Source organism: Prionailurus bengalensis, chromosome A1, assembly GCF_016509475.1.
Source record: "Prionailurus bengalensis isolate Pbe53 chromosome A1, Fcat_Pben_1.1_paternal_pri, whole genome shotgun sequence".
Lineage (NCBI taxonomy): Eukaryota > Metazoa > Chordata > Mammalia > Carnivora > Felidae > Prionailurus > Prionailurus bengalensis.
Genome location: NC_057343.1, coordinates 205,515,001 through 205,536,806, shown reverse-complemented (window position 1 = coordinate 205,536,806; position 21,806 = coordinate 205,515,001). Strand labels below are relative to the sequence as shown.

General features: G+C 39.0%; 2 protein-coding genes across 5 annotated transcripts in view; both read right to left on the bottom strand.

Annotated features, from left to right (window-relative positions):
- Nucleotides 1-10,738, bottom strand: part of CA1H5orf34 (chromosome A1 C5orf34 homolog) — a 33,083-nt gene extending 22,345 nt beyond the window's left edge. The window contains exons 1-4 of one of the 2 annotated variants that reach the window (XM_043598988.1): nucleotides 9,948-10,738; nucleotides 6,245-6,478; nucleotides 5,996-6,085; nucleotides 1,602-2,248 (exon numbers count right to left, since the gene is read on the bottom strand). In XM_043598988.1, coding sequence (XP_043454923.1) covers nucleotides 1,602-2,248; nucleotides 5,996-6,085; nucleotides 6,245-6,439 — 932 coding nt within the window. In that variant the 5' untranslated portion in view covers nucleotides 6,440-6,478; nucleotides 9,948-10,738. The remainder of the gene's footprint in view (nucleotides 1-1,601; nucleotides 2,249-5,995; nucleotides 6,086-6,244; nucleotides 6,479-9,947) is intronic. The other variant, XM_043598978.1, reaches the window with a different exon arrangement.
- A 4,331-nt stretch (nucleotides 10,739-15,069) lies between these two features.
- PAIP1 (poly(A) binding protein interacting protein 1) overlaps nucleotides 15,070-21,806 on the bottom strand; it is a 31,652-nt gene continuing 24,915 nt past the window's right edge. For all 3 annotated transcript variants that reach the window (XM_043598967.1, XM_043598957.1, XM_043598947.1), the window contains exons 10-11: nucleotides 18,455-18,548; nucleotides 15,070-16,272 (exon numbers count right to left, since the gene is read on the bottom strand). In XM_043598967.1, coding sequence (XP_043454902.1) covers nucleotides 16,179-16,272; nucleotides 18,455-18,548 — 188 coding nt within the window. In that variant the 3' untranslated portion in view covers nucleotides 15,070-16,178. The remainder of the gene's footprint in view (nucleotides 16,273-18,454; nucleotides 18,549-21,806) is intronic.

Here is a 21,806-nt window from a genome sequence, read left to right as displayed (position 1 = left end):
TAATATAAAAGTGTATGAAGGAACTGAAAACTAATCTTATTTTTCCATGGATTTTTTTCCTTCAGTATTTTTAACAATCTTCTTATTCAATCTCAGCACAATTACATAAATTAAGGATCCAAACAACAAATATTTCCTGCAGTATCTATGCTATGCACACTGCAGATATAACACCCAAAAAAGCAGACATGGTCACTGCCCTCAGGGAAGATTCCTATCAAGCAGGGATGTTAAGTAGTAAACACTAAACACAAAGAAAAGAGAATTACTGGATGCTATGGACACGTAGAAGAACCTAATCCTGTCTAGGAATTTGGGGATAACCACCCTAAGGAAGAAAGGCTTGTGCTGGGACCAGAAGACGTGCACAAGTCAGCGAACTGAGAAAGATAAAGGAGTGCTCCTCGCAGAGGAAAGAGTAGGTGCAATGGTGAAACCAAGCTTGAACAGGCATTCTAGAGACCGTAAAAAGTCCAGTTTAGCAAGAGTAGAAAAAGCAAGGGCAAACGTGGTGAGGATCATAGACGTAGGAAGAGACCAGAAAATGGAAGGCCTGTTAAGCCATGTTTAAAGATAATGGATTTTAATCCAAAGTTAGTGGCAAGTTACTGAAAATTGTTAATTTAGAAGCCTAAATCTCTTTCAGTGTGTACTTATAATACTAGAACTTTCAATTTTAACCAAATAATCATGACCAGCCTGAAAAATCATATTTAAAATACGTATTTAAATAACAAATACGTATTGGGAGACTACCTGGGCTCAAACCCCAATGCTACAAGCACTAGCTACGTGACCCTGCTCAGATTATTTCACCTTCCTGTGTCTCAGATTCCTCAACAAAATGGGGCAATGACAGTGTTTTCCTCATGGAGCTACTATGAGAATCAAATAGCTACAGTAGAGCTGTGCCCTGCACGTAAGCGCTTTGTGTTAGCTATTACCATTATTACTCTACTACTTATGGAAGTTCATGTTACAAATCTGTAACCATTAGTTTATTCACCTCTTAGGGAGAGAAAAGGTTTATATCTGGTGTTCAGAGGCTTCTCCACGTTTACTCCTTTTTTCAAAAAATTTCAATAAATAGATTTATAGTCAGCTAACCAAAGACAGGGGTGGCCTCTGAGACTAGGTACGAAAGAAAGAACCCATGCTCATCAGCGGGTCGGAACCATGCTCCAGCTACAAGGTAACGGGCTCCACTGGGTGCAGCTGAGGCTTCTCTGTGCTCACTGCCAGAGCTCTGTGCCACTACTTATCACACTTTAACCATCTTGTCAGTGACAGTGACCTTAATAGAGTCTAAGCTCCTAAAAAGCAGGGACTATAGCTTAGACATCTCTATAGTCTCTGTGCTTAACAAAGTATATAGCGTATAGTCAGCCTTCCATAACCACTCAATGCGTGGACACAGAGTAAGACACATAAGGAACACATTGGCTAGGGAAATTCTTTACTATCGGTTATTAGCAAAGTTTTGGCTCACTGAGTGAACTTTCCTTATGAATGGTAGCAGATGATTACAAAAGAAAAAACATCTTTAGATAAAGACTGGCTCTGACAAGGGCTTTATGACAAATAAGCTGTTCTTCCATTACCTGTGCAGGTGTGGGACAGGACAGCTGAGTAACAGGGCCCTGGGAAGAACAGAAACCTCTTTTCCTCTTTCCTCTGAAATATCAGAAGTCAAAGTTTTATTCTGGGTGATGGCTGCATCAATTCTAGACACACTGCTGATTTTATCATGCAAATGCAGTGCTAAAGACAAGGGATATTTCCATTCCTCTGGACAGGAGGCCACAGGCCAGCATTGTTTCACCCACGTGTATACACACGTGTGTTTTGTACCAGGCAGAGGTGGCTCGCCACTCCCTTCGGCTCCATTTACACAGCTCTTTTTCTCTAAAGGTTCCTTGGATTTCATGGTCTGATAGTAAAGTTCGTTTTCTTTATTCTTCAGTCTCTGTCTTGATAAACTTCCGTATGTACAGATTTTGCCTGCTGTTTCATCTAGTTTGTCCTTTCTGGCTTGAATCTTCTTTTCTGACAATACTATAGATGAGTCTGGCTTCTGGCTTACTTTACACAAAAAATGTACTGTAAATTCAAGCTGCGATCTCGGCAGACAAAGGTATGCATGCCCATCTAATGATGATATCTTCACAGTGCCGCTCTGCATACACAGCATGCCATCATCAGTATCAGGACTGGGCCATCTGACTTCTGAGAAGTCAATGAAGATACGCTGAGTTGAGAAGACAAAGAGAGATGGGGAGTATTTTGTCAGCAGTCCAATGTTTCCACACATTCGATGCTTACATATTGTATAAGAAAGCTCTTAAAAGTTTTGTTTGTGTTTTACTATCTAGAGAGAATGAAAATGGAGAGCCAGGTGTTGGTCTATATATATGGTTTTCTAAAGAATATTTGATATTAAGATTCTCTCTCTTACAGAGAGAGATGTAAAACACACACACACAAAGAATGAGAGAGAAGGGACGCCTGAGTGGCTCATTTGGTTAAGCGTCTGACTTCGGCTCAGGTCATATCTCACGCTTCATGGGTTTGAGCCTGGTGTCAGGCTCTGTGCTGATAGCTCAGAGCCTGGAGCCTGCTTTGGATTCTGTCTCCCTCTCTCTACCTCTCCCCTACTCATTCTCTCTCTCTCTCTCTCTCTCTCTCTCTCTCATTCTCTCTCTCTCTCTCTAAAAATAAATATTAAAAAAAAAGAGAGAGAGAGAGAAAAGGAGTGCCTGTCAGTGGCTTGGTCAGTTAAGCATCTAACTCTCGATTTCAGCTCAGGTCATGATCTCACAGTTTGTGAGCTAGAGCCCTACAACGGGTTTGTGGAGCCTGCTTGGGATTCTCTCTCTCCCTCTCTGTCCCTCCCATGCTCACGTGTGTGCACTCTTTCTCTCAATCAATCAATCAATCAATCGATCGATATTTTTTAAAAAGAATGAGAAGAAAAATAAAAAAGTTATCCTGACTATATTTAGCGTTAGACATTTTTGTTTAAAATGTTCAATGAATCAGAGATAAAAAGATTTTCAACCCTTCTCAAATGCCTACTCTGAAAAAGAATACTGAGGGAAGACCAGCACTAACTACCATGTACAAACAACACTACAAACAATACTATATTAAAAGCAATCATAACTTAAATGATTAGTATGGAACTAGTATAGAAATCACTGACAGAGCAACTCAGGTAATATGGAAACAGAATCAACCACATCTTAAGGTGCTACATGTAATAACATAACCTTTCAGAACAAGGAGGGAAAGGGAGAATGATTTATTTAATAAATGGTACTAGAGAGGACCTGGGTGGCTCAGTCAGTTAAGTGTCTGACTCTTAATTTCGGCTCAGGTCATGATCTCATGGTTCATGAGTTCAAGCCCCACTTCAGGCTCTGCTCTGACAGCACAAAGATTGCTGGGATTCTCTCTCTGCCTCTCCCCAAAGCACGCACAAGCTCCCTCCTTCTCTCTCTCCCTCAAATAAATAAACTTAAAAAAATAAAAATAAATGGTACTCTCAAAGGGTTAGCAAATACACTAAATAAGACTATCTATCCTAGATAGCACCTAGCATACCATACGCTAAAATAAATTCTAGGTAGCGGGGCACATGGGTGGCTCAGTTGGTTAAGTGTCTAACTCTTGATTTTGGCTCAGGTCATGATCTCATAGTTTGTGAGTTCGAGCCCCATGTCAGGCTCTGGGCTGACAGCATGAAGCCTGCTTGGGATTCTTCTCACTCTGCCTCTCTCTGCCTCTCTCCAGCTTGTTCTCTCTCAAAATAAATAAATAAACATTAAAAAAAAAAAATAATTAATTAAGTTAAACAAAAAATTCTAGGTTGTTTAAAAAGCAACATTTTTTTTTAACGTTTATTTATTATTGAGAGACAGAGAGAGAGCATGAGCATGGGAGGGGCAGAGAGAGGGGAGACAGAGAATCCAAAGCAGGCTCCAGGCTCTGAACTGTCAGCAAAGAGCCTGACGCGGGGCTCAAACCCATGGACTGTGAGATCACGACCTGAGCTGAAGTCAGACGCTTAACTGAGCCACCCAGGTGCCCCTAAAAAAAGCAACATTTTAAAAAACTGAATTACTCAAAAGTAAACTGATCCTGACCAATAGCACAGACTCATGACAGGAGCCAGTAACTATGGCATCTCTCCATATAAGATAAAACCAGCCAGTGTCACATAACGGTCTTTCAGCCAATTAATTTTGCGAACAGGTAAACATTTCAGCTTTCATTTATATAAAACTTTAAATTTAGAAAAGAAAGCCTCTTAAACCTACAGTGCTATTTATATGTACAGATGTTAGTACAGTATTCACTGATGGCAAAACTGGCTTGTAAGGGTGGTCAGTTAAGAGAGTTCTCTCTTCTAGAATTAGATTATCTAATAACCCTATCAGCAGCAAACTGCAGTTTCAACAAATAAAGTTACTCAAAAGATAGTGGGAAAATAGCCTTATACACTAAATTATACCTTACGATTTTTCTTGGCTCCTTTGTCATTATCGAGTAGTGGAAAGTAATTAAAAGATATAGTCTTAAAAAAAAAAAAAGAAGACAGTCTTCAAACAGACTGGATTCAAATCCTGACTACCTCTTAGAAAATGTCCATGAACAAGGTTAGGTAAAGTCTCTGAGATTTAGTTCCCTCAGCTATATAAAGGGGATAATATCCAGCCAATATACCTATTCTGACTGGCTAAATACCCACTTTGCTTATCAGAGACCCATGCCATACTGGTGTTATTAAATATTTTTAACATCATTCCTATTTCTTTGCACACAGTAAATCCTCAATAAATGACAGCTATCATTATTATTATTCGTAAAAGTTCAGGGGCGCCTGGGTGGCTCAGTTGGTTAAGTGTCCAACTTCGGCTCAGGTCACGATCTCGTGATTTGTGAGTTTGACCCCCACGTTGGGCTCTGTGCTGACAGAGCAGAGCCTGGAGCCCGCTTCAGATTCTGTGTCTACCTCTCTCTCTCTGCCCCTCCCCTGCTCAAGCTCTGTCTCTCTGTCTCTCTCTCAAAAATAAACATTAAAAAAAGTTCAAAATAGAACATAAGCAAAAAAATAAAATATGTATACCTACAAATATACACATCTCTATTACACATGAACTGCACATAAACTACTGAAAACAGCCACATAATTTCTTAATTTTGACACCTCTGAGAATCAAAAAGTCATCAACCTGGAGGCGTCTGGCTGGCTCAGTCAGTAGAGCATGCAACTCTTGAGCTTGGGGTTGTGAGTTTGAGCCCTATGCTGGGTGTAGAGTTTCCTTAAATAAAAAATAAAAATAAAACGTCCAGTGTTCCGGTAAATTAATTCATACCCAGATGTGAAAGGAAGAAGGCTAAAATCCTTGCTAGTAACAGAAAAATATGAATATAAAATAAAAAGTCATTAATCTGAAAAATTCTGAGTATAATCTTTGGCTACAAAGAAAAGGTCAGGAAGATGAACTATGCATCTTCTGGGTCTCAATCAGTACATAACATATCAGGGTGCCTGGGTGGCTCAGTGGTTGGGCATCCGACTCTTGATTTTGGCTCAGGTCATGGTCTCACAGTTCGTGAATTCAAGCCCTGCATCAGGCTCTGTGCTGACACATGAAGCCTGCTTGGGATTCTCTCCCTTTCTCTCTGCCCCTCTCCTACTCATGCTCTAAGTAAATAAACTTTATTTAAAAAAAAAAAAATATATATATATATATATATACATATACACATATATGTAAATATAAAATATATATGGAAATATATACATACATATATATATATATATATATATATATATATCATATCAGAACATCGTAGTCTGGTGAATAATATAGGCCTACGCATTCTACAGCAGTGTGTATTCCCAAGTGTCATGAAGAAAAAAATTAAACTACCTGTTTCTAATTACTTGTCCTCAAATATTACTTACAAAAAAGCTTTAAAAAATTACCTTTTTTCTTTCAGAAGGTATGATGCTTTCAGATAAAAAAGGGCAAGTAGCAAAAGAATTTCGAAAATCTAGGGCTCGCTGTAGTTGCTCCTACAGAAAGAAATACAAAACATAACCTTCAAAAAATGTAAAATAATTTGAAAATCAATTCAGAGTGACAGTAATCTAGAATACTAATTACTTTCCATATTCTAGCTACCTCACCAATATTCTGGTACCAAAAAGAGTTGTTTTTAAGCCATTACTTACTCGGTAAGTGCTGATAACAAAATGTGTCCTTTGACGAATTCTTTCTGGTCGTTCTAAAGGATGTGCTGAAACAGGAGGTGCCTTTTCAAATAAAAATTCAGAGCCACAAGGAGAAAGCTGTAGTCTGGAGCCATCAGCATATTGCACTTGCACGGAATCATCTTCATAAAGTACCATTTGCACTTCAGCTGCCATTACTATGACTACGGATAAAATGTCCTTCCAAGGAGAAGACTGAATAGGAAACAGGGTAGCACAAATTGTTCCCTTAATGTACAAAAGTTCTATCATAAAAAGTGAATGCATTTTCTAAGAACATAAACAAAACATATTTTTGTTGCATTTATTTTTTGGGGGGGAAAAGTGATTACTTTACTACATACTTTTAAATGATCTGAAATTAACAACCTTAACAGAATGCCTTACCCCCTAGAGCTTTACTCCAGGGTGGGAAGATAACCTAGAGGGAGAAGAAAGCCCACCTAGTTATAACTGCCTTTACAATTTCAATAGCTTTAGTTCTCCTGAAGCTTAAATTCTGTAAATTCTATGCTCAGTAACTAATTTCAAATAAAAGGAAATTCCACGTTTGCATAAGAATACAGCAAATCATTTGTAATGCATGCAAAAGGCAGGCCAAAACTATCAGGCCTAAGAAAAAAGAGTACTGAAAAAGAAATCCCAATACCTGGATTTTTGTCCCTAGTCTGACATTAAGGAAGAAGTTCCATGTCACTACTGAGCAAGTTAATTAATCATAGAGTGTCTTAGACTCATTCTTACTTCACTGAATTCAATTTCTTTTTCCCTACCTTTAGAATGTGTCATCACCTATGCTTTCCATATAGGGATGACTGAAGGGGAATTAGAGGGTTGGGTTCCATTCATACTCTACAATTTACTAGACTAGTTAAATGCCTCAAGTTGTCTGTTTCCCTTATTTGTAACATGAGGGACAGTAACAGGATTGTTGCAAGGATTAAACAAGGGAACACATTTGCCAGTCCCAGTATTGCAATGTCGAGTTCAATAAATCTTATGATTCCTTTCTAACACCAACCCCATCTTCTCTGACACTTACCCACCTCCCTCTAGGACATCATTCTTTTTAAGACTTTCCTTTCTAAACACTAACCCAACCCCTTCTAGAACATTATCTTTTGCCACTCAGGTGATCAACTTTCACCTGACAGAAAAAAGTCACGTTCCTCAGTTTACCTTTTTCCTACCAAAAAACTCAAGTAAAGTATCCACTCATTATCTACTTTCACTCCCATCCATCTTCAATCCATTGCAATCCAGTTTCCTTCCACCTTCGTGCTGGAATTGTTGCACTGATTCAGAACTGTCACCGATGTCTCCCTGCACCCAGTAACTTCAGTCTTCATCCTACTAAACTGGTCACTGTGATAGTGTTATCTACCTTTCTCTGCACCGAATTGTGTTCCTCTGCCTTTTTACTTTTTTAAAAAAAGTGGGGGGGGGGGGAGTGCCATGGTTTACCCCACCACATCTACCTGTTTTTGATTTTTTTGTTTCAAGTAGGCTCCCCACCTGACGTGGGGCTTGAACTCATGATCCTGAGGTCAAGAGTCACATGCTCTACTGACTGAGGCAACCAGGCACCCCTACCTCTGTTCTTAGTTTAATCATTCCTTTTCACCATTCTCTTAAATCAAGGATTCGAGACCTGACCTCAGTCCCCATTTCATCTCTTCTTACTATATACACCCGTGTTGCTTTTACATCCACCCTTGGTTTTTAAAAGAGTCTTGGGGCGCCTGGGTGGCTCAGTCGGTTAAGCAGCCGACTTCGGCTCAGGTCATGATCTCGCGGTCCGTGAGTTCGAGCCCCGCGTCGGGCTCTGTGCTGACAGCTCAGAGCCTGGAGCCTGTTTCAGATTCTGTGTCTCCCTCTCTCTCTGACCCTCCCCCATTCATGCTCTGTCTCTCTCTGTCTCGAAAATAAATAAACGTTAAAAAAAAATTTTTTTTTAAAGAGTCTTACCCCCTTTCAATGTATGTAATCGGCTACATATGACTGGCCTATAATCTTCTGTAGAATATGTCAGAATATAAGTAAACATTAAACCATATGGTCTCTCCTGAGGAGAGCCACACAATTTTATTTCTTCTCTCTAGAGAACTTCCAAATCCACCAGATCCCTCCCAGTGCTTCCAGCTGCCTGATAGACCTCTCTTCATGTTCCACTCAATCCACATGACTAAATTAATCAAACTCAATCCACATGACCAAAATGGAACATAATCACTCCCACCAAAGCAACTTCTGCAACGTCCCCTAATTTCACTTTCATTCTTACCTCCCTCAAGTCCAGGCTACATACAATAGCCACAGAGATCTTTTAAAATAAAAATGAGATCTATCACATGCTGGCTCACAATCTACCATTCTGCACTTACATGACATTCCTAACCATGGCCTATAACAGCCACATAACGTGGCCCCATCTTCCTCTCCAAATGTCATCTCATAACTCTCTCTTTGCTCAGGACACTTTAGCTACACTGGCCTTTTTAATGTTTTTAAAACAGGATGTTTCCTATATCAGAACCTTTGCACTGTTCTTTCGGCTTAGCCTGTCCTTCCCCTGGCTTATCACATGGCTGGCTCTTTGTCTTTTAAGCTTAAATATCACTTCCTCAAAGGCCTGACTTTATTGTTCCCAGTCATCTCCCAATCACTTTTTATCCATTTCATCTTTCTTACTCATAGCATCTATCACTATCAAAACTGATTCTATTCATTTGATCGCTTTTTGACTTTGCCCACCAGGGTATAAACTCAATCAAACCAGGCCTCATCTGTCTTACTCACCATTGTATCCCTGGCATTTAAAACAATAGTTGGCAAATACTAAGGGTGCAATAAATATTTATTTAATGATGAAAGAATAAGCAAGTGAATTTCAAAATTCTTGTTCCTCCTGAATTTGCAATTTAAGTTAATGGCATCTCAATGTTAGCAATATTTCTCTCCACAGCCCTGTAACATGTCTTGTTGATTTGGTAGATTTCTTTTATGAACCCGGCTCCTTTTCCATTTCAGTTCATCAACTTTCCCCTTCATTTCTGCAACTATCTGGGACCTTCTTCCAGTTTCTTCCCTCTCCAATCCATTTCCAGTATTGCTGTTATAGCAAACTTTCCACTATCCAGACCATACCAACCATTTTACAACACTTGATTACATACTTGTTCGTTTAGCGAGCAATATTCATAACAATACATGTATTTATACTGCATATATGTAAACATATATATAGAAATATAGTTAATACATATAAATAGAAATATATATCTCAGATGTCTACTTGCTATTTCAGAAAAAAATAGAAATATATATGTGTGTGTGTGTGTATATATATATATATATATATATATATACATATATATATCTCAGATGCTATTTCAGAAAAAAATAAAAATTGCCGAATGGGAAAAGATCTCTATGTTTTGGCCAAGTTTTTAATTAAAAAAAAAAAAAAGTTAGAGATATAGTTGTTATTTATTTAAATAACAAGCATACACAAGAAACAGTGGAATATTTAAAGTTCCCAGCCTATCATAAAAAAACATAATCCGGCTCCAACCCACATTTCAGCTTCATCTTTACCGTCTTATTCCTGTTTGTTTTCACCACCCAGTACATTACGTCACAGTATATTTAACAATCTCCGTACTTGACAAGTCTGTACTTGACATCAATTGGACCTCATTTTTCAAAATGGCAATATGTAGTTACAGAAAAAGCCTCACCAAAACAACCACCAACGTCTTGGACTCAACACGGCAATTCTGAGATGAAAAGTCGCGGAAATAAGGCCAATCAACGGCCCCTGTGCTTTAATTTGCCAAAATGCTTGAAGTCTGCCCACGACTGCTTCTCGATGGATATTTCATGAATCTGACAAATTACCAACAAGTTATGTTTCTTGATGAGAGAAAACAGTGACAAGCGCAGAGGAATAAGGCCACAGGGAGAATATTTTTAGCCGAGACGTTCGTCAAGTCAGTAGCGGGAGAGAAGCTGAAACGCCAACCACCTCCCCGCAAAATAAACACAGGAAATCAGCAGTTCAAATCTTCCCTCAACCCGCGGAAGCGTCTTTCCTCTCCAAAAGACCGGAAGTCCCGCCCAAGCACGCCCTCTGCTCCGGGGGCCAATCCGTCGAGCGCCCAGCAAAGGACGAGACCGGAAGTAGGGGAGGTGGGCGTTCCCAGTCCTGAATGTGGTTGCTTCCTCTTTGATCTTTACTTCCGATACTCAAAGGTTGGTACCCGCCGCACCTGGTTGTGACTGCTCCCGTGAGGACCAACATCTGATTAGCTCAGCCAAGAGCTAACCACATGGGTGGATTTTAGTGGACTAACGCTTATTTAATCTAAACAAAAATGATACCTTAATAAAGCTGTAAAAAACAAAAAACAAAACCGAAAAAACTTGGGTCAAAGAGACCTCTTCTTTTTCTAATTTGGTGTCAGAAAATATCTTTCAACTATGTATCTGCGCGTTTTTCCTAAGTAGCAAGTAGATGTGTCCGATAAATTTATTGTCATTATTTATGGGGAACCTACTATGTGCTGGGCACCTTAGAAATAAGGCAGGGAGTGAGACCCAGGGTAGAAGATGAGGACTGGAGATGAACTGGAAAGAAAGGAGTAGACAGTAATTTGATCACAGTTGTAGTAAGCGTTCCTAAAATAGAATACAGAGGTCTGTGAGAGCATGTAGTGGACAGACCTGAGGCTGAGGAAGTATTTCCAGTGAAATCCAAAGGGTAGGTAGGTTTAGCCAGGTACTGTGGGGGTGAAACTGTTTCAAACAGAGGTAACACAGGGCCCTGAGGTCCAAAGGAAAGATCTTGACCCTTAAAAAGCTAGTTTGGTTTAAGAACGGTTATAGAGAGAGGCTTTTAGGGGAGAGAAAGCCTGAAGGGGGTGATAGAGATAAGTAAGGGCTAGATCATTATGGTTTTATGAATTATGGATTCTATCTTAAAGGCAATGGTAGGGGTGCCTGAATGCCTTAGTTAAGGGTCCGACTCTTATGGTTTGTGGTTTGAGCCCCAAGTCTGACTCTGCACTGGCAGTGTGGGGCCTGCTTGGGATTCTCTCTCTCCCTCTCAGAAATAGACATTTAAAAAAAAAAAAAAAGGCAATGGTAAACTATTACAAGGGCTTTAAGCAAAAGTGGCAACAGCAAGGAATGGGGAGAAATCTAACTCCTTACATTCATCTCCATTTTTGAAAGTCTGATAAGCAAATTGACTTCAAGCTTATGTAAAGTATAATAAGGGGACCTTCAGATGCCATGTTTTCATTGACCAGTAACATCAATTTGTATCACACAGTACTTAGGTCCTATCCTGTTCCCACCTTTTTTCCCCTCTAATGACTAAGAACCTCCTATTTGTTAGCCGTCTACTACAAGGGGGTTTTATGATGCTATTTGTACTTTAGAAAGATACCTGGAACAGCTGGGTAGAGAATGGATTGTAGGATGTAGGAACAGATGTGGGGAGCCCAATAGTCTGAAAAAGCAACAGGAAAGATGGCATTTCAGACTCAAGATTAGACCAGGAGTCTGGAGAGCACAGCTCCAAGAAATACTTAGATCAATTCTATAGTCTTGGGGATGACTGAACAGGCATTGAAAACAGTTCCAGCAGTTCTGTTGGAGCAAGTGGATAGGTAGCAGTGCCATCAGTAAGAGGGATGCAAGAAAACAAAGTTTAGGGAATAGCATGACTTAAAGTTTGTGAGTCGTCCTAGTGGACATGGCAAGTTAGCAAAAAGTGTAGAAACAAACCAATCTGGAAGTCAGTGTTGATAGCTGCTAACTGAAGCTTTAGGAGAGGATTAAATAGCCCAAAGATACAGTGACAGAAGAAAATGTTTAGGAGTGGGCTTTGAGGAACACCAATACTCAATAGATTAGCTAAGGGAAGAGAATCCCACAAACACTGGGGAACCACATAAAGCCAGAAAGGTTATTCTATTCCAGGTGCCTAGAGGTTTTCAATTTTGGTGTCACTTGTGTCAGATATTGCCTAGAGAACAAGCTAAAGAATCAAGTATCTACTTGATTTAGTGGCATAAATGTAATCAGCAAGGGCTGTTGTATGTAGTGGCAGCAGAAGCTATGTGTTTGAAGGGCAAATAGGAAGTAGAAGAAAATGGGATATTTGAAAAATCTCACTAGAAAGCATAGAACTGTAGTTGGGAGAGAAACGTTAAGGGCCAGATTTCTCTCAAGAAGAATGACATGTTTGACAGCTCATGCAAAGAGGTTAAAAAAAAGAAAAAATACAGACTAAGTAACAAGAGAGTTCATGAGTCAGAGGGCACAGGTTTTGGGCACATGTGGAATACTTGGCCTTTAAGAGGAGGGATACATCCTGTACAAGAGGAAAAATGAAGTGAACGCAGATGCATTTGTATACATCTGCCCAATTTCTTCTGTGAAGCAAGTCCTTAGGGGATGAGGAGCAAATTGAGTGGAGAATTTGAGATAAACAAGGTAATAAACACAGATCGCTGGCGGTGCTGACAGCCTAGGTGGCGGTTATGAATTTACACTGGCACTAACCTACCAGAAAACATGGCCTCCAGCTGCCTGGGTGAAGCAGGTCCATCCAGGGTTGGTGCTTTGCCAGGCTGACAACACAGTAGCAGTATACGTGACCTCAAATTATTTACGTATACCAAAGTCTAGTCAGCCAAAGATCACCAGGCTCAAGCCAGCAGGCTCTTAAAATAGGGACTTGTAAGCAAGGGAGCAAACTCCAGAGAAAAAAACAAATGGCGTGCTACAGCAGGAGGAAGAGGGCACCGACTGGTAAGATGTGGACTCCTGCTGAAGGATTCTGAGCAAGTTCAGAGGGAAGGGATACTGGTTCTGTGTTGGATGTTGTTTCCGAAGGATTAGAAGCAGGGATTAATTAGGGATGTGGGGCTGTCATGAGGGGAGGACTATTTAGCAATTGGGTGTCCCCAGGAATAGATGGGTGGGATAGCAAAGCAGGTCTGAAGACAGCATTGGTAACAAAGCAGTGGCCATGCAAAGGGTCATGGTGGCAGTTAAAATTGCATGACTTTGGGGAAAATGTGTCCTGTTAACTTTGCAGCTGGCTTTATCTGTGTCTGTCCTCCCAGACTGATTAACAGCAAGGGTACTTTTATTTCAGTGAGAGCAGATTTTCAGTCCTTCAGTCCTGAACAACTTTTTACTCTTTCATACCAAGTATCATCTTCTCTTGCTAAGTGTGATTTTTTTCTTAAATGAGAACCTCCTCCATATCCACCTGTCCTATAGTTCATGAAATACCTAGTCATTGAATTGCCCCTTTCTGACCATATCCAATGTAGAGTGAAACTCCAGTTTCTTAGGCCCTCTCCCAAATTATTCAACCAAAGCCCAAACCCCATGATGGGTTCTAAACACTCTCTCACTGACACGCCCTACAGTTCCCCTTGGTGTGTATTCTGCTTTACTGCAAAAGTACTAAATCCAACCTGTTCAAATACATGTGTGTTCCTGGTAGTCTTTGGCTGGAAGGGCACTGAAAACAAAGACATAAGGTCAGAGTTGACGACACAAGAGCCAGATTTTGCTGGTACAAACCAATACTTGTGCTTTGTTACCAGAACAGAAGCCTAGGACATTCATTAGCACTTTTGTGTCCTTGCTCACTGGAGACCTACAAGATCTTAGGACCCATATTTCTGTTGAAGATACAGCAATTCTAAAGGCCAACAATTACAGCGCTGGCCAGCTCTTCATGATATACTGTTGCAGTTTAAAACATGTCCGCACATTTCTTAACGGCCTCCTATCTGATATGGCTTTAATGACTCACTTAGAACCAAGACTGTAATGGAAAAAATGCTGTGTACACCTTCCAGATGCAGCTTCTTCCTAGGTCTTCTACAATGCCCCCTCTCAAAATCCAGCTGCCATGTTTGTGAAAAGTCCAGGCCACGTGTAGATGGGTCTGGCCAAGTGATATCTTCAACTCATCTCAGCCCAGTCATCAGCCATGTGAGTGAAGAAGACTCAAGATGATTACAGCCCCCGGCTGTTGGAACTGCCTCCAGCCCTTAGTTTTCCTGGTTGAGGCCTCAAACATTGCAGAATAGAAAACAAACAAACAAAACACAAACCCACAACTATCCCTATTGTGCACCATCCAAATCACTGAACCAAAGAACTCATGAGAATAAGATGCTTATTGTTTGAAGACACTAAGTTTGGGTGGTTTTTTAGGCAGCACTAGTTAACTGGAACACACTGGAACTGAACCAGGGCCTATTGGTACCTGTTGAGTATAGCAGTGGTGAGTGACAATGAGCTAGTGGACAAAGCTGGACGGTTATTCACAGAGCAACTGCTAGAAGTTTATAGCATACTCAGCTATGATGTACTTGGTCCCCGGTCTAATGTACTGCCCCTTCCTTACACCCTTTTCCCCATCCCCAAGATTTACACTGAGCACAGTCCTTGGAGAACTGCAGATGAAGGTAATTATCTACCATGTCGCAGGAGCCAGCCATTCTGAAAAAGAGAATCCTACTACAAGTTCCAAAAACCCCAACTATGTATATACTTCCCTTTTACAATAAGGAATCTAAAAGATATTTTACATTTGTTAATTTTCCCAAGTAGACTTGTTATTGAACTAAATAACACACACACTGAACAGAATATCTCCTCTCCTAATATAGTTTGATTTCAAACCCTTTTACAGTGTCACATAAAAGTTCAACAGATATTCTTTAATATCAGGATATCACTCCAAAAACTTAGAGGAAACAAAACTATTTAAATTTTATTTTCAAAGTCTAATTTTAATCCAGACTGAACAAACAAGCAGAAAAGTGAGAAACCTAACTGTATTAGCAGACACAGATGTACCAAATGTAAAACAGTGGGTTATTAACAGAACTATTTACATGCATTATTTACAAGCAATCCTTTTGTACAGAAGTTTTACTTTTATAGTTAGTTGGAAAAAGACTTGACGTTAGGTAAAAATATTTTTAAATAGGGCTGAGGTGGTACTACATTATAGTAAAAGTATTAGAAAAGTGATCCTCAAGGTGTATCAATTATAAAGCAGATGAAAACCTGAATGACAAAGATCTAGTAAAATTCTCTAGTAAAAAAGTCAATGCAACTCATGCTACAAAATAAAAATGAAAGCCATATAAATAAAGCAGAATGTTGTTGGCTTTAGGGCAATGAAGTTAGAAAACAAACAAACAACAACAAAAAAAACCTCAATTCTAGAATCGCAATAAATGCTCGATGAAGAATCCTGGTTGTTTAGTTGGGAGTTTTAAGTTTTTGTGGGTTTTTTTGACATTTTAAAAGCCCTTGGTATCAAACAGCATTTGGATATGTATATCGCTTAATGATATATTCTAAGACTTTAGTGCTAAAGATTTTCATGGTTGTGATTCATATCTGAAACCCATTCATTGAGACCATGTAAAACTAAATGAAAGCTATATACTCATCTAAAAAAGGATGCTACATTTTGCAATAATATGTATTTCCAGCCTAAAACTTTTTCCCTCAAGAAAAGTAGAATTTAAAGGATAAGCTTCTAACCAACTAGCAAAATTTACTTTCAACATTTCATTTATTTCAAAATCGATTTTATTGCAGCCAAAACAGTGGAATTAACTGTACATAATAAACTATTATATATATATACACATTTTAAGTTATAGGGAATAAAGTTTATTTTGGCAGATAGTGTTAAACAAAATTAAAGTTGCATACATTAGTAACATAACTCAACATCCTTAATTTGGTATAAGTGTGACACATTTTCCTGCTTTCCTGTGTTCTGCTAAATCACCATAACCTAAACTGCTTTATAAAACTGATATGTTGAAATTTAGCTTTACTGTTTTCGCTTACGCTCTGATTCCAAACAAAACTTTTCATAAGCTTCTTCTATCTCTGGGTCCATCTCATCATCAATATCATCCAAGTATCTATGAAAGAAGTAAAGATGATTCATAAGTTTAATGTTTTTCAATTCAGAAATATCTAAAATGCTAAACCACACACACACACACACACACACAAAGTATGGTACTGTAACTATCTTAGACTGTTAGAGAATGCATGTACTTTCCTGAATCACATACATATCAGCCCTTAGACAACTAAATGCCTTATCTGGGAAATTCAATTTTACACCGGATTCTGAGTCTCTTGTGTTTGAAGGTAAGCTTCTGTCATACTTTTAGACATAAATTAAAACTTAAAAATTTAACCTAAGTAATCTCTACACCCCAAGTGGTGCTCGAACTCACAACCCTGAGATCAAGAGTCTCATGCACTACCGACTGAGCCAGCCAGGCACTGTGACACATGTTAAATTCTTAACCTAACCTAAAAGCTAATTTAAATGCTTGAACTATAATTTGGGGGCTCAAGATTAGCATTTTCGTAAATTTATCTTATTAACAATCACACTATAATTAGAATATAATTTCAGATGTACCATTTACCTCTAATGATACATTTTATGTCTACTTATCAGAATGGTATTCCTGAAATAATTTAGTCACATTCCCATTTATTTGGAATCACTTTCATAATAAGCTACTTTCGAGATCATCTATCTCAGAATTTTTTCAACTATTAGGTAGTTTAAAATGATGGAAAACAAAGCCTTCCATGGTTAAGTATGGGTGGAAAGTTTAAAATGATTATTGATTTAATAATATACATTCTTACTGAAAACCCACAGCCATCTTAAAAAGACAGGTACTACTATCATTTCCATATTTCTCATCTCCATTTTTTTTTTTTTTTTTAAGTAATCTCTATGCTCAATGTGGGGCTTGAACTCACAACCTCGAGATCAAGAGTCAACATGTTCTATGGACTCAGCAGCCAGGCACCCTTACCATCTCCATTTTAGAGACAAAAGAAAAAAGACTTTGGGAGGTTAAGTAAATACTGTAAGATTTGGGTAAGTGTGTGGCACAGCCAGAAATCTTTTCCCTTTTCTATACTTTTCCTCTACAACAACATGCTATCTATGTGTCTCCCCACCTCGCAAAAACCCCTTGCACTACATGTGTGACGAAACTATCTTGCCAGTTCTATCAACTTTTTCATTTTGTTCCTCCATTTCCAGTACAAGGCCATGTGCTGAAATGGCCACCAGTGTGTTAGTGTCAGAGCATGTAATACTGACCAAGCAAAACTTCACAGGAAAACCTGAAATTCAAGGCCAAGAACAATTTGAACTTACAGTGGTATACCCAGCAGGGGTGAACCTTCTTAATGGTTTTGGAGTCCTTACATCCCTGTTATTATTATTTTTTTTAATGAACTAGTATGTAAAAGTATGGTAATATTAGAAGATCTCAAATGGACTTAAGATTTCACTAGATAGCAGAGAAAATAAAGGTGGTTCACTTTAAAACCTACAGCACACATGAGAGAGGAGATAAGAAAAATTAAGTCAGATTTAGTTCATTCATTCCTCCACTTAGGAAGAGAACCTGAGTAACTTGTCCAAATTCATATAAACTATTAAGAGCTAGAACTAAACCTCTCAAGTTCTTGGTTCTTCTGTAACCAAACACAATGCAATCTGATGGTAAGGGTGTGACAAAAGTTTCTTTTATTACAAATAATAGCAGGGAGAGAGATGGAGATATGTGAATATCTCACACCTTCCCTTTAGTCCAAACACTATTATGTCATTATCGGTGTTCTCCTTAATCTTAATTTATCCTTTAACAGCTGAGATCTGAGCTTTTTACTGTGTGCCAGGAGGTGGTTCTAGGTTTCTCACTTAGTCCTCAAAACTCAAAGAGGGGTCTGCTATCCCTACTTTACAGATGAAGAAACAGGCATAGAACCTGCCCAAGATCTTACAGTATTCGAGCTGAACTAATCTACTTTATAAAACTATGCTTGAGTATACTACTATTTTAAGTTTTTCCCCTTCAGATATATATAACGTTTCAGAATTGTAGTTTATGTGTTCTAATAGGATTTCTTGAAAGTTTTTGGTAGACAAGTAGTATGTACATATCACTGTGACACCATCAAATCACAACGTGCATTCTTCATCTACCTTCTTCTAACCTAAACATCTACAAACTGTAGCCATAGAAACATCACAAAGAAAGCAGAAAAAAGAGAACTTACGGATCACCAGCCCCTGATAAATCTGTCCCATTTTCTTCATAATCTGGAAAAAAATCTTCTCTTTCAAGTAACTCTTGATATTTCTCTTGGTAATCTGTAACAAGTTTTTTTTTAGTTAAATGCTGACAAAAGTCAAAAAAGGCCAGTTTTCCTTAAAAATTGTTTTTAATATTAGGAGTTTTAAGTAGATCCAAGGCTTAAACAGGAGTGAGCTACCAATCACATTTTATTAGCTTTTTACAAAAGTTACATTCTAATTGGCTTGCTTTTGCTACCTGCATGCCCATAGAGCTTAGTTATAATATTCGTCTAACTACGTGTTGCAAATCAAAGTCACTGTGAATATACCAGATTACAGGTCACAGCTAAGGTGTATGCTGCTTATATTCTCTGCTGCTTCATTCCAGAAGACAAAATACCAACTACGTAACTTGTTGGGAAAGTACATGTTCTTCCAAACCTCTTTCACAAGGAAGGATTTCAATCAAATAGCCTGGCCTCTGGGTCCCCTTACTTTTCCCCAAGAAAGTAAAGTGAGCTAGGTGGCTAGCAGCTAACAGCCACTGGCCCATGTTTCTCAATCAGATTAGCTAACCTAGCAAAGGTTCTGAGCACAGGGGATTTTCTTTTCTTCCCTCTCCTTAGAGACAGCTGGAAGGTAGCTACTTGATAAATGTTTCAACTATACTAACTTTCCCTTGGTTGGGTTCTTCCAAGGCAATACAGGTAGTATTATAGCTCCCCATAGGCCAACTGTCTTACACAGAGTTACTACGTGTCTTTTAAGAGTAGCATGTTCATACGGAGTACCTCTCTGAATGAGAAAAAGATCAGTGTGTATTCAAACTAGTTACCTTAAACAGATACTTCATATTTCAACAGGATAATTACATTAGAACTTATTTTTCCAAGATTGCCAGTCTCTAGAAAACTAATTCCAGCTTAAAGAGTTGGGGATATTTTGACATCTGGTTTTGGCAATTCAGAGACAAATTTAACTATAAAATCTTCCTGCAACAGATCCTTGAGGTAATAGAGAAGACAAACATTCTTTGACATGTACAGAGGGGGGTTCATAAAAAAGTAAACCAAGTCACCAAAAAACAAACAGAAAGATACCTGAAAACCATACCTCCCTACTGCAGCCAGGAGGCTGTAGACCACACGCTCTCAGCAACAAAGGGGACTGGACTGAAAAACCCACAGAAGGTCAGAAAGCAAGGTCCTGGGTCCGTGTGAAACAGGGACATGGAATTCATGCCCATGCCCACCTCTCCGTGCACAAATCCAGCACCCTCCAAGGGCGGATATCCCAAGCAAAAGGTAGGCCAAGAAAAAATAAAATGCGAAACACTCTGGTGGCAAAGACGGATAACAAAGAAACTTGCCGGTCTCTTCTTGGGTTTGGAGTACGGACAAAAGTACCCTGAAGAAACTGGTCCCTCAGAGAATTTTGAACAATGGGCCTGCACCTCAAATTTCTACTACCCACATGAAAAACCCCTATGACAAGAGGTGTCCCTTGCGCAATTTTTACTTTTGTAATTACACTTTTCTGTAAACTTGAAATCATTTCCAAAAAACGTTTTAAGATCATTAAATATCAGATTGCAATAAAAAAGATCAAAATTAAAAAATCTGTGTGATAAAAAATAACAGGATTAGAATTAAATGACAAGATGTGAAACAAAAATAAGCAGGTTTAGAAGGACAGAAAACAAAAAAAAAGGACTTGAAAATCTAAAGATCAAGAGACTTAAGCAAATGAGACAAAGATGAAGAACAAAGAACCAAATGATTCAAGGTAACTTTGAAGAATAAGGGAAGAAAGAAAAATCATCTTACCAGACATGGCAAGATTTACAGTGAAGTAGTAATTACGACTGTGGTATTGGTGTTGAGACAAAAGATCCACATGCATGGACACAGGAATGATACAAGTCTACAGAGGAGGCACACATCAGAGGGACATTGTAACTAGCACAGGATGGAAGACTCAACACCTGTTGCTGAGACAAGATAATATGGAAGAAATATTTAATTTTCACTACATCCATCATATAAAAATTAGCCAGACGGGTTAAAGAAAGACCTAAATATAAAAAAGCAAGAAAGACTTGAAGAAAATGGAATTTGATAGTAATTCGGAAACTTTCTTAGCCACAGGGAACAGGAACAAGACAGCTACGTTTACATCAAAACTCAAAGCTTCTATATGACAAGGCAAACATAATGGAAAGACAGCACATACAGGTAGAAGCTAAGAGTCACTTTGTAAGCTATGGAATGAATTATCAGGTAAGACAGACTGGTGATCCAACAAAACACAAACAGGCAATTCGCAAAAGGAAAAAAAATCAATAGAAACATGAAAAGAAACTCATTATCGCTAGTAAGGAAATAAAAGTTCACAATTTTGCACGATCTGACAATGATTAGGTCCGCTAATAAGTGAGAAACAGAAACCTGCACATCTTGTTGAGGGAATACTAAGTGGGGTCATACAGGAAAGCAGGTTAGCAACGTTCAGTGAAGTTGAAGACGCACATAACTTACAATGCAGCGACTGTACCTCTTTACCCCAAAGAAACTCCTGCATGTGCACAAGAACTACTTAATAAGGTTTGTATAGTGTAATCTGTAATAACAAGTAGCCACCCTTAAGTAGGGACCTAGAACCTGTGGTTTACTCTGCATGCAGAAGTATTTGGCGTTTAAAATGAACTAAAGCTACATATACCTCAACATGGATAAATACTAAAAATACTAAATAAAAAAATAAGTTGCAAGAGATGTACACAATAAGATACCATTTACGTCAATGCTTTGTGCGAAAACACACCGTTTACAGACATATCAAGTAAAAAGACCTCACCCATGACTTCCAACTTCAGGATGGTAACTACCTCTGGGAGGGAAGCAGTGGAAGGACTGGCTTTGGGAGGTAGGGATGGGGTCACAGAACAAAATGGTTTACTAGTCACCGGTAAGGTTTCACTTCCTTAAGAACACCCAAAGTGTATATTAATATGGCAAAATGACATTGGTTTAACCTTGACAGTGAATAAATCAGTTTTTTTGTGGTTTTTAGGTCTTTTGAATGTTTCATAATTTACATTTTTTTAATTGTTTATTTTATTTTTGAGAAAGAGAGACAACACAAGCAGGAGAGGGGCAGAGAGAGAGGCAGAGGGGTGGCCAGGGGGGGAGAGGGGCGCAGAGAGAGGCAGAGGGGTGGCCGGGGGGGGGGGGGGGGGGGGGGGGGGGGGCAGAGAGAGAGAGAGAGGCAGAGAGAGAGAGAGAGAGGCAGAGGCAGAGGCAGAGGCAGAGGCAGAGGCAGAGAGGCAGAGAG